The following is a 13,550-nucleotide window of genomic DNA, read 5'->3' as shown; positions in this document are numbered from 1 at the left end:
ATGGATGTATATTAACAAATGAAATAAAGCTGACCAACAAAACATGAAATATCTTGGGTTCATACAGTCTGCAATGAAATACATTCAAAGTAAATGTAGAAATCACTACTTTCTTTTTTATTTGCATTTTCCATCTTATCATCTCTAGCCGCTTTATCCTTCTACAGGGTCGCAGGCAAGCTGGAGCCTATCCCAGCTGACTACAGGCGAAAGGCAGGGTACACCCTGGACAAGTCGCCAGGTCATCACAGGGCCGACACATAGACACAGACAACCATTCACACTCACATTCACACCTACGGTCAATTTAGAGTCACCAGTTACCCTAACCTGCATGTCTTTGGACTGTGGGGGAAACCGGAGCACCCGGAGGAAACCCACGCGGACACGGGGAGAACATGCAAACTCCACACAGAAAGGCCCTCGCCGGCCCCGGGGCTCGAACCCAGGACCTTCTTGCTGTGAGGCACCAGCGCTAACCACTACACCACCGTGCCGCCTGCATTTTCCATCCCATCACAAATTTTTCTGAATTGGAGTTGAAAATAAAATACTTTGAAATAACAGTCTTGAAAGGAATTTAATATGCAAAATAGTTATAACAATATTGCACTACTTTACAAAGTAGTTGTAGAACTTTGCACAGGTGGGTGGAGCACAGAAGTACGGCAGGCCAGAACTGAGTTTCCAAAAACTCTTTATTAACACTTGTCAGCATTTTTCACTCTCCCAGACACTCAGACACATACACACACACACATCAGCCGTCTGGTTGGGGAGAGAGCCCTCTTCCTCTGCTCTCTCTCTTTATATCGGGCGTGGTCGCTGGGAAGACACACAAACAGGTTAATTGACATCAGGTGTAGTGATTCTGCCACTTACCTTCCCTGACTCCGCCCTCCGGTCACAGACCGACGCTTGACCACGCCCCCGCTGCCACATACCCCCACCGCCCGACTCAGGCCGGGCAACCGTCCGGCCTGCAGCTGACTCCCCCCCCCCCCCCCCCGACGGGAGAGGAAGTCCGCCACAACCATCTACGCCCCCGGCCTGTGGATCACCTTGAAGTTAAAGGGCTGGAGTGCCAGATACCAACGGAATTAAGAGTGTTGTTCAATAGACCAGTAGTGGCTCTCTGGCCATTCTGGGGTTTTTACTCACAAACAGTGACTTTATGCAATAATCAGCAGCAAAATAATTCTGGAAAAAAAAGTAGAACTAGAAGTAATTGAATAAAACTAAATTATTATCTGTCACAGAACTGAATTCTTGTAGGTTTCTATGTAAATATCAGCAAAGGGGAGCATCAAAGTTTGCGAGATAAATCAAGCAACATGATTCACCACTACACTAGACAGAAAAAATGTAAATGATGTAATATCACGTAAATTTAGTGAAATCATTAAGCATTTCTATGCCCAGGTTCTACATATTAAAGATAATTGTGCCCTCTATTGACAAGAGAGTGGATTCATTATAATAAGGGTGTTGGGTTTAGTCTGTCATGCACCTGAGCTGTTATGTCAGAAATAAATTCATAAAATGAAATGCTAAATTGGTAAACAAGCAACGCTAGGTACATTCAAAGTCCTGAAATAAACTTGGGCCTCACTTTCAGACATAATAAAGGAAATTAGATAGGAAAACATGTAGAGATCCTGATTCTTGACTTACATAACATTACTGGCATTTAGCAGACACACTTATCCAGGGCAACATACAACAATACCCAGGGCAGCCTGGGGCGCAGTTAGGGGTTAGGTGCCTTGATCAAGGGCACTTCAGCCATTCCTTCTGGTCCAGGGAATTGAACCGGCAGCCTTTTGGTCCCAAAGCTGCTTCTCTAACCATTAGACCATGGCTTCTTAACTAAAATGTCATTTACAGGCTCTGGAATTTAGTTAGGTTCTCAAATGGGTGGCATGGCGGTGTAGTGGTTAGCACTGTTGCCTCACAGCAAGAAGGTTCTGGGTTCAAGTCCAGTGGCCAATGGGGGCCTTTCTGTGTGGCGTTTGCATGTTGTCCCCTTGTCTGCGTGGGTTTCCTCCAGATGCTCTGGTTTCCCCCACAGTACAAAGAGATGCAGTTAGGTTAACATGGGGCAGCCATGGGCTGAAGTGCCCTTGAGCAAGGCACCTAACCCCCAACTGCTCCCCAGGCACTGTTGTATAGCTGCCCACTGCTCTGGGTATGTGTGCATGCGTTCAGATGGGTTAAATGCAGAGACCGAATTTCACTGTGCTTGAGTGTGCATGTGACAAATAAAGGCTTCTTCATCTTCTTCAAATGTTGCAGGTTCAGTTGAGGGATCTGAAGACTACAGTCAGTCAAGATGCATACCATCAACCCCCATAGAAAGACAATTACGCATGAATGCATTAAGTATGCATACATATTCTCTTTCTCTCTCTCTCTCTCTCTCTCTCTCTCTCACACACACACACACACACACACACACACACACGTTCATATTACACTAATGGTCTATTGGTGGATTTGAGCCTCTTTGAATGACAAAAAAGCAGCTACACTTCCTGTCTGATAGTCAATCAGATCACAGGACAGAATCAGTCAATTATCCAAAGTTATCCATAAAGAAAATTCAAGGCAAATAAAATCTTCTTTTTTTTTTTTTGAAAATGAAAAGTTAACTACCTGATACACAGGGACTGTTGATCACGCCACTCCCACTGCAGACTTTGCACAGTGAACAATAATGCAGTATCACTTTTACAATGCTTCTCTCTCTCTCTCTCTCTCTCTCGCTCTCTGTCTCATACACACACGTTTACATTTATTTATTTATTTTTTACATATACTATCTCAATACGCTCACTCAACTTTCCACACATTAACAGTGACAGGTACTGGTTGGCAATATACTGTTGTTTATGCTAGTTGTCATTTTTGCACTGTCCTTGTTGTCTGCACTTTTGTTGTGTGTAGTTTGTTGTCAGCGATGTTTGCACTCGCTGCACTCTTGCACTTTATGTTGTATTTGTAGATTTGTAGCCCTGTGATGTTTAATGTAGCACCATGGTCCTGGAGAAACATTATTTCATTTTAACTGTGTACTGTACCAACTGTATATGGTTGAAATGACAATAAAAAGCCTTGACCTTGACCTTCTCTTTCACATTCCAAAACGGTGAAAATAGAACAGTTGCATAATTATAAATATTTTACTAAATATTTCACAATACCTTACTTTGCAATTTAATTCACAAGAGCAAAGTTTATGAATGGACTATGGCACCATGGCCAATAAGAATAATAAAAATGTGTAGTTATACCATAAGGGCTGGTTAATGCTCTGTCCATGCTGAAACCAAAAATGGACCCCCCTACACACACACACACACACCTACCTGAAGGGATTTATTCACAATATCTTGCCTTCCTCATTCAAAAAAGTTAATGCACAATGAAACAATTGTAACATAAGTAATGGTTAAGTTATTTTAGAATGTAAAACACGATGTCAGTTATAAACACTGTGCAGCCTACTGGACTCCAGATGGCAGACGTGTCATACTTAAAGGAAAAGGCAACTTTTGTACAAAACCAGGTGTGTAATAGGAGAAAAACATATACGTAATCAATTCCGTTAATTATTTCCATTATATATCGAACATGAAAAAATATTTTTAACTTTGAAATCATGAATTGACACAGAGGAGTCGAAGTTGGAGGAGGCAGCCATTTTGAGATTGTGGGCAACTATAAACCAATCAGAATCTTTCGTTAATGCGCCTCCCTCTGATCTGTGACGTCACTGGGCCCATGAAAACAGTGTTTACAAGCAGATCACTGTGATTAGGAGTCCCGGCGGGTGGCTTGTATTCGATTCGTTTATATCCCGACCTTGTCAGCTGTCAGATTTATGTTCATGGACCCGGTAAGCTGGTAAATAATCTCATCTCATTATCTCTAGCCGCTTTATCCTTCTACAGGGTTGCAGGCAAGCTGGAGCCTATCCCAGCTGACTACGGGCGAAAGGCGGGGTACACCCTGGACAAGTCGCCAGGTCATCACAGGGCTGACACATAGACACAGACAACCATTCACACTCACATTCACACCTACGGTCAATTTTAGAGTCACCAGTTAACCTAACCTGCATGTCTTTGGACTGTGGGGGAAACCGGAGCACCCGGAGGAAACCCACGCGGACACGGGGAGAACATGCAAACTCCACACAGAAAGGCCCTCGCCGGCCCCAGGGCTCGAACCCAGGACCTTCTTGCTGTGAGGCGACAGTGCTAACCACTACATCACCGTGCTGCCCCCTGGTAAATAATTTTTTTTTTCTTTACCAAATTCTAACAGAAAATGAGAGCGCCCGAAAGGGAAAACCGAGCCGAGCCGCTTCATGCATGCGCAGTAGGCTTGGTAGGACAAATCCAAATAGGAGTCATTCAGGATTCAGCCATGTTTTTGCTCCGTGTTTTTACTCAACCAAAGTTATACAGTATTATGAGCTTCAAGTTGCATAAATAAAACCATTTGGTGAAACTTTGAAGAAGCGATTGTACTGGTTTTTTACCTTATTACCATGAAGCACTGAAGAGTTCTTTTCAGTGGTGGGCCACATGACGTCACGCAGTAGATCAATATGGCGGAATGCATCTTCGCTGAGCTCAGCGCAAGCCCATATTATTAAAAGTTAAAAGATACTGTTATGCGGTCTGTTCTTTCTCTATAAATTCCATGATCGATTACTTTATATATTTATCTATCTATTTGTGGTGATTTTGTACAAAAGTTGCCTTTTCCTTTAATGCTCTGAGATGGGCATCTCTGTGGGGCATTGTTGAGTCCCTGCCACATACGTTGTAGACCCCAGTCTCAATTTCACAGAAGTCATCTTGACTGATTATAACCCCTTCGGACACAAGGAAAAATGCTATGGAACTTCATGCTATGAAACGTCATGCTATGGAACTTCATGTGTACAATTGTACACATTATGTCTGAAAGGGATAATCTAAGCTTACATTCAGGGGTGTCGGTGGGGTGGAGTGGGGTGGGGTGGGGATGATCAGGTGGAATACTGTCACATCAATACCTCTGATGTCATGGCCAGGATTTTTTCCACAGTGTTGTTTATGCCAATGTTTCTCAACCACTGGGCCATGGCCCATTAGTGGGCCACAATTTTTTTTTCAAGTTGAATTAAATTTTTTACTCGTAGTAGGGTACAATTGCTGGGTTGCATCTGACGTCACATCCGCCTCATTAAGCTATGATCACACTAAAGGTCACGATGCTTTGCAATGGGTTATCGATGAAAATGAGACATTTTGGTGGCGATATACATGTGAGCTAAAAGTTGTGGTCACACAGTAAGTGAACACTTGACTGTCACACTTTTGTGCGCTTGAGCCTGGCACAGCTCGAGCGGCTGCATGTACTCATGGCGCGTGCTGTGCGTGCTCTTGGGATCCAGTCATTATGGGAAACACCTGATGCTGATTTGAGCACAGTCAGCACGCACAGATATGGATGCTGTTTTCACAGAGGCTTTCTGAAGCATTATGATTATCACTGCCATGTTTGTTTCTAGCCATGTTTATAACACTGTTTAAATATCCAGCTTTCTGTTTTGCTTTTGTGAATGTCACACCTGCTAATAAACACTCTTCCTACACTTAGATCTGTCTACCGCTGTCTATTTTGTAGTGTGTTAATCCCCAGATCTTTAACCCAGCCACATATAAAAAGTTGTACTCCTCCATGCTCTTCCAGGTTTTCATCTGTTTGTCCATGTAGAACGATGTCTGCAGCACCAGGTAGCTTATGTCAAGGAATTCAACAGATGGATAATTTTACAAGTCAGCACACAAGTCGTTCTACCAAAGAATGGTTAAAAAAGAATAAAGTTAATGTTCTGGAATGGCCACGTCAAAGTCCTGACCTTAGTCCAATCGAAATGTTGTGGAAGGACCTGAAGCGAGCAGTTCATGTGAGGAAACCCACCAACATCCCAGAGTTAAAGCTGTTCTGTACGGAGGAATGGGCTAAAATTCCTCCAAGCTGGTGTGCAGGACTGATCAACAGTTACCGGAAACGTTTAGTTGCAGTTATTGCTGCACAAGGGGGTCACACCAGATACTGAAAGCAAAGGTTTACATACTTTTGCCACTCACAGATATGCAATATTGGATCATTTTCCTCAATAAATAAATGACCAAGTATCATGTTTTTGTCTCATTCTGGATTCTCTTTATCTACTTTTAGTACTTGTGTGAAAACCTGATGATGTTTTAGGTCATATTTATGCAGAAATATAGAAAATTCTAAAGGGTTCACAAACTTTCAAGCACCACTGTATGTAGAATTAGTCATTATGATTTTTTTGTAGATAACTTCAGTGACAAATATTTTGTGGCCTTTCTCTGTAAAATCTTAATTTGTGACTCTTACTTGCGTAAATTGAATGACTTAATTGCAAGTGGGATTCAAATTAGGATGGACAACATACTTCCCAATTTCGAAGAAGGATGGTGGTTTCTATCTAATTCGATGGTGAGAGAGTTGACCTGGTTCCTAAGAGCCTTCCTGTTTTGCATATTAAGGCTTTCAGATATTATTCATGCTATGCACACACAAGACTGGTACATCTCAGTGAAACTGTGCAATGCATATTTTCATGTGCGCAACGCTGCAGGACCCAGTCCTTGGAAGACAAACCTCATAAAGCATCTGTCATTCTGATTCTCTCTACCACCACAGGTCTCAAGAGGTATGCAAGCAACCCTTGCTACCTCTGATGGCCAGAGATGTAATGATGCTTGCATATTTGGAAGATAGACTTATGTGCCCTCATCATGTACCAAGCCATCAAAGACATATCTGCTCAATAACTAGCTCACAACACAAGGCTTTTCTCACAAAATGTGTCTGCCTGGTAGCGGTACCCCATCAAAAAGAGTCACCACCGATGCTTCCCTCGCTCACAGGTATGCAGTGTGTTCACACAAAGGCAAAAGTGGCATATGGAGCCCAAAGGTATCAACATACCACAACACAGCCTGGGCAGACTGTTGCACAGAAGTGATGTACCACATCTGGGATAGCACTGGCAGGGCACAGGTGGACCTTAACGCCAATGTTAAGTTACTTATTTGACTTTAATCAGAACAGCTTGGCAAATTTATTCCTGATTACATCTGTTATCCAAATGGAGAATAAAATTCGGCACCCTCAGCCAGGTTATCCCTTACAAAAAAGAAGTTTATTCAAGTGTGCTTCTAGTATACTTCTTTTAAACTAAAAATAAGAGTATGCTTTCAGTTTACTTTTTATTTACTTATCAGAGATATACTTAATAAAGTTATACATAAGTATACTTGGCTTATACTGAAAAGTATATAGAAAATTCTGTATATTAAGCTTATACTTTTGATCAAGATATACTTAACAAAAGTGAAATAAAGTGTTAAAATATTTGTGCCTTATGTTTAATTGTACTTGCCCTGTAGTTGTGCTTCAGCATTGTTGACTCTTAGGTATGTCTGCGGTTCCGTATAAGGTTTTTTTTTTTATTTCTCGAGTGGGATAATTAAAATTTTATTTATTTATTTTTCTTTAGAGCTTGGATGCCAATTTCAGTTGTCATTGCCATGCTTTTATACTTTGGCATTTAATCCAATGTTGCTTTAAATGTTGATTTTTAAAGAAAATGAATATGTTCTTAATTCTGAGTATCTGTTGTTATTTTGTGAATTCTTACCTTTATAATTTCATTGTAACTTAAGGAACAAAACACTAAAGTTGTCTACTGATAGTGTGTATAAGGTAAGGGTGAGGGCTAGAGAACTAATAGTATACCTAGAAGGGTAATTGCAGTATACTTCAAAACTAAAAAGTGGCCTATGGTAGATGTATATAACAAGTAACTAATAGTATATTTCCAATATGCTACAAAGTATACTTTTATAAACTGAAAAGTGGACTAGAAGTGTGTAACGAGTAAACCAATAGTATATTTCCAGTATACTATGAAGTATGCTTTTGTAAACTACAAATATAGAACTATAGTGGACTACAAATATAGAACTAGTAAACTATTAGTATATAAGTTTACTTGTGGTATACTTGCAGTACAAAATAAAAAAAAAATACTAGCTGTATACTCAAAGTTTACTTCTCTTAGACTTAAAGTATACTTTTTATCAACTAAAAGTGGGCCAATTTAGTCCCAAGAAGCATTAGATTAGTTTACTTACAAGTATACTGTAAGTACATTGATATCAGTATACTTGGTACACAAAAGTATACTTAAGGAAATATACTTTAACTTTACTTAAGTATACTTAATTAAATTAACTTGAAGTATACCTCTTTTTGATAAGGGATCTGAACCTGTAGGTTTGACCACTCTGAGTGAAGTGCAGGTTGAGGACTGCAACCCAGCACTCTGGGGAACAATAATGAACACAATTTCTCCTTGTACACAGGCTTTATGTTCTCAGGTAGAAACTGCTCCATGAATCACAGGCACTCCATCATCTGGAGATTATGTACTGCCTAGTTGCTAGAGTAGTAGCTTTGCTGCAGACTATAGAGTCCTGGGTATGACTTTGAACTGCAACCGGTGGTGAGTCTCAGATCCAGGAGGACTTGAGTACTGGGGAAAGTGGAGTTACCCCTTAATCACAATTGCTCCCAAGTCCTCTCTGACCCGGAGTGGTAGCACCTACCTGGGTTCCAGCTATGGGTTAAATAGTACATCACCAATAAGGCACTGGCAGCAGGGCGCTTTTCAGTACAATGTGGCAGATGAACCCAACAGGGTCAGTGGCACACCACCTGATGGCATGCGGAAGAGCCACTCAAATGGCCAGTAGATGGCATCATTCGGCAAGTCAGATGTCACTGCGGGGCAACTTCCACACCCGTCAGGTCTGTGGCACTTTTGTTTACCACTTGGCATCAGGTCTGGAGGTCCAGAGAGACAATACAATGGGGGCACGACATCGTTTGTCTTCCCTTACTGTGCAAGGTGCTTCATTAGGAGAGGAGAATGGTATGTGAGAGCTCACGAGGCCAGACATTCTGTGGTGGCTCGGCTGGGCTGTTCGTGCCGCCTCTGTGGGAGACTCTGTCACTCTGGTGCAGGCCTCGTGACCCATCTGTGTTTCTGCACATCCGAATGAAGCAGTCATCATCACTAGTGATGGACAGCTGATGACGACGATAGAGCTAGAGAGAACAAAGTCCCTGTCCCTCCCTGTTTTATGTATTTGGCTGCTGTTACAGTGCCTCACAGCACCATGGATGGTACTCTTGTTGCCATGTTTCCCAAAGAGCTTACTGGGGTTTCTCACTCTTGTACTGGAGTCCTTATAAAGACTACCTTTTTGCTAGTGATCGCTTCAGCAAAAGAGTGGGAGAACTGGATGACAGAGATAAGCTAGCCTTGCATGTATGGGTGGCCAGATGACTGTGGAATGACCTTGTAGTTGAATCCACAGTCTCTGCCCAAAATTATATTACTTACTTTTATTAACCAATTGACTTTGCAGAATTCCATGAGAATGTACCTGCTGAGCATTCATTAGTATGCCAAGTATGTGCTCTACAATACTAAACCTTTTCAAACACAGATCATGAGGGATGCAACCATTTGCAACTACATGCAATATTTGTGTCGTTCAATTTATTATTGCAAAATATTCCAATTAATCAATGAAAAACTCTCATAAAACTCATCAAAAATAGCAAACATCCTATTCCCTGTTTATTCTACCATCTTCTCAACACCATCTGAGGAGGATGCTGGGGCAAAATGAGTTATTCTGGTGGTGGTGGGGGGGGGCTCAAGTTCAAATTTTGTTTAGGACCCATCTTAATTGCTAGAGCCAGCCCTGATGAAACTATAATTATCCACAAAATTAAAGTGAGAAAATCAGCAGAGCTGGAAGTAAGAGTTGCTGCAAGTGTATTTTTAATAACAAATAATCAGCAATCAATTATCACTAAATAAATATAGACTTAACCATAAACTTTTTCCCCCAAGAACACAACTAAACTTTCACACTAAAATAAAAACGGTGTGTGAAAAGTAACACAAATAGGCACACATAATATAATTTCATTTACCCAAATATTACACATGCTGGTTGTGTCCTCTGTAGGCTAGTGAGTGAATTAATCAGGTTTAGTCTGCCATACACAGGAACTATTCTGTCATATCTCTTCTTCTTCTTCCAGCTGCTCCCATTAGGGGTCGCCACAGCAGCTCTGTTCCGCATATTTGAGTTGGCATAGGTTTTTACACCGGATGCCCTTCTTGACACAGCCCTCCTCAATCTATTCTGAGCTTGGGACCAACACTAAGTTCGTTCTGTCATATCAAAATCCATAAAAGCCATTAAAGTACATTAAAATTTTTAATTTTGGATTTGTAAACTAAAATTCTAATCTGAACAACATGCAACATTCGATAAATTGATGAATTAGCCCAACTATCTGAGTGAGGAAGGGTGTCAGAGTAGGTAATGTTTGATTCTGAGCTCTGGTTACTGTTTGTGCACAGTTTTGCATGGTCTCCTCATGTATGTGTGGGTTTTTATCCGAGTTCTCCAGTTTATTCCCACCTCCCCACCTTGCTACACTTAACTGCCCCATGATGTGAATATGAGTGTGTTTGGTATGCCTTGCAATAGCCTGGCTTCCTCTGCCAGGTGTATTAATGCCTTGTGCCCAGTATTTTTTGGAGAGTCTCCATTTCGGACCATAACCCTGAACAGGATAAGGTGATTACTGGGGATGACTTACATAAGAAATGAATTACTGAAGGAGTCCTGTGTTGTATGTTCTGGAGTTCAGTTCTGAAACTTACAGTTTCAGTTTGGGGATCTGAGGACTGTAGTCAGTCAGGATACACACAATCAAGCCCTACAGAGAAAGGCAAGAATTAGCCATTAATGCATTAAACATAGATGTGTTCATGCCCACATTCACATATACTCCCACACAAAGAAACTTATGGCCCTTTCCCACTGCATGGTAACAGCTCAACTCAACTCATTCGACTCTACTCGCCTTTTTTAGTTTTCCATTGGACCAAAGTTCTGGATAGTACCGGGTACCTGGTACTTTTTTGGTATCACCTCTGTCGGGATTCCAAGCAAGCCAAGGCAATACCAAAAGATGACATGAAAACACTGAGATTGGTCAGAGAGAATTCTATCACTGTGTCATCATTGTGCGAGATGGGACATTCTGAACAAACCTTCCATTTTTAAAAAGTTTTATATTTATTAACCCCGCCAACAGTAGTCGGAGGGGTTATTATTTTCACCTGCATCAGTCTGTGTGTGTGTGTATCTGTCTGTCTGTCTGTGTTTCTGCAAGATATCTCAAGAACCAATGGATCGATTTGGACCAAATTTTGTACATGTGTTGCCAATCACCCAGGAAGGAAACCATTAAATTTTGGAGGTCAAAGGTCAAGGTCATGGCAGAACTTCGAAATTTTCGCCCAATGTATTTTAATAGGGAAAAGGCGGGGTTTGCACTCGTTAGAGTGTCCCTGTCTAGTTATACTTCAGTGATTATGTGCATTTTCACTGCTTGTGTGTGTGCATGCACGCATGTGAAATAGTGCTGTCAAACCAAAGATGTCACAATTAGGCACTTTATTAACACATTTTGTTAAAGGTGCTGACTGCAAAGTCATCTGAAATTTTTTTTTTATTTTTACTGTGCATGGCATTTTCCTTTGTCTCGCAAGAACAATATCATGTGGACAAGACATGATCATTTTGATGTATTGAGGGTTGCTTTCCTCCATTTTAGGACTGTTTTCCTACCTCTTGGAGCCAAACAGTATAGCCCTACGGAAACAGCCGAATGAGAGGAGCTTAAACTAATTAGCATAATTATGGAACTGGGTCACACTAACATACCTGCCAACCTTGAAAAAATTTTATGAGTACAATTTTACAATTTCATGAGTACCCCCCCCCCCCCCCCCCCCCTCGCGTCAACCTCACCCCAACCCGGCGCGCATGCGCCCCCACAGACCACAACCAGCAGACCAAAAACACACTTTCAATCCAGTTTTATTGATTGACCTTGGGAACATAGTCCAGTTTTGTAAAACATTCCTATTGATAGACTTTGGGAAACTGTTATTGATGGCTCTTGAGAACTTCCTTCCATTTTGAAAAGCACAACAAACATTAAATACATGTGCAGATGAAATGAAATTAAACCAGAGCCACTCTTTCAAAATAAATAACAACACATTAAATTAATACAGTATGTAAAAAAGGCACTTTCAACACAAAACAATGTATGCACAAATTTCCCATGCAATAGGTTTAGACTTTTGCATTTTTTAACATGTTGGAAGTATATTGCATTATACAGTAAAAATATTGCATTATACAGTACACTGCAGTATTTTGTAGTATGCCTTTTTCATGTGCAAACTATTGCATTTGCATTCGAAATATTGCATTTACTGCAGTAATACTGTATAAAAAAAGCATTTGATACTGCAGTACCACGCAGGTTTTTTCATAAGAGGGATGACCAATTTTCGACTTCACATCATCTGCAAACATTCTAGGCTACCATTGACAGAAGTTACCGACTGCCCTTAAGATATACAACACGCTACGTTTTGTTGAGCACATCAATAAAATGGTACTTATCATAGTGATTCAATGAGAGCGCGAGAGGAATTGTAATCAGGTTTCGTTGGTTAGCGCATCGAATATGCAACCTCCAGTGACGGCTTCCAAGTTAAATGAAGAACTAGCCTGTACTGTTGGTGTTGTAAATGCACAAAATAATGGCTAGGAAGCTCTTGAGTACACGTGAAACACAACCGTTTCTGTTACAAATATAAAAACGACATTTCTAACCGACGTTTCAATCCCCGACTCGCTCTAGCCACCTGGCTGCACCGCTGCACTCAAGTCAGAGACGCGAAGGAGGAAGGGGAGGGGTTGAAGAGGGCAGAGCCATACGCTCTGGAAGAGGGGCGGGGGGATTGGGCAAAGCGTCCCATTCTGGCTTTGAGTTTTCTCACAGATCAGCGGTATCAACTTCAGCGAGAACTTGACTGAAATGCGAGTTCGGACAATATGCGTACTTTTTAATGTGAAAACGTACAGTCGTACAATGAGGTAAAAATTCGTAGCGGCTATGCAAGATGCGTACAGGTTGGCAGGTATGCACTAAGATGGTGATGTGTGGAAAACATTGTGACTCTGCACTGAACTCGGAGAGTTTTGAGTCGCAGGTGTGCAATGTCCATCGCTTTTCTGGCACGCTTTCTATCTGATTTGCTCATACATGTCAACCCCTCACGGCTCTCACCTGTACTCCCTGGTAAAGAAATTCATAATTTCCATACCAAATCCATAGTAATATTTCATGCATAATAAAAATGTATCAGATCTTACCTAATATATGCACTGGTTTATTTCTGTACGGTACATCCATATGTCCTGTTAACACTCAATTAAACAACAAAATTGCAAAATGCCACTTCTGAGTTTAAGATAGTGTCAGATACAACCTTTGTT

The 13,550-nt window shown here is 41.2% G+C and overlaps 1 protein-coding gene across 1 annotated transcript in view; it reads right to left on the bottom strand.

The window, feature by feature from the left end:
- Positions 1-787: 787 nt before the first annotated feature.
- The window catches only part of otc (ornithine transcarbamylase), a 32,412-nt gene continuing 19,649 nt past the window's right edge, over positions 788-13,550 (bottom strand). The window contains exons 10-11 of the mRNA XM_060928673.1: positions 10,786-10,905; positions 788-825 (exon numbers count right to left, since the gene is read on the bottom strand). Of these exons, the coding sequence (XP_060784656.1) occupies positions 10,846-10,905 (60 nt within the window). The 3' untranslated portion in view covers positions 788-825; positions 10,786-10,845. The remainder of the gene's footprint in view (positions 826-10,785; positions 10,906-13,550) is intronic.

This window comes from Neoarius graeffei, chromosome 9 (assembly GCF_027579695.1).
Source record: "Neoarius graeffei isolate fNeoGra1 chromosome 9, fNeoGra1.pri, whole genome shotgun sequence".
In the NCBI taxonomy this organism is placed as follows: Eukaryota; Metazoa; Chordata; class Actinopteri; order Siluriformes; family Ariidae; genus Neoarius; species Neoarius graeffei.
Note: the sequence above shows the minus strand (reverse complement) of the source record. Positions and strands in the feature narration are given on the sequence as shown.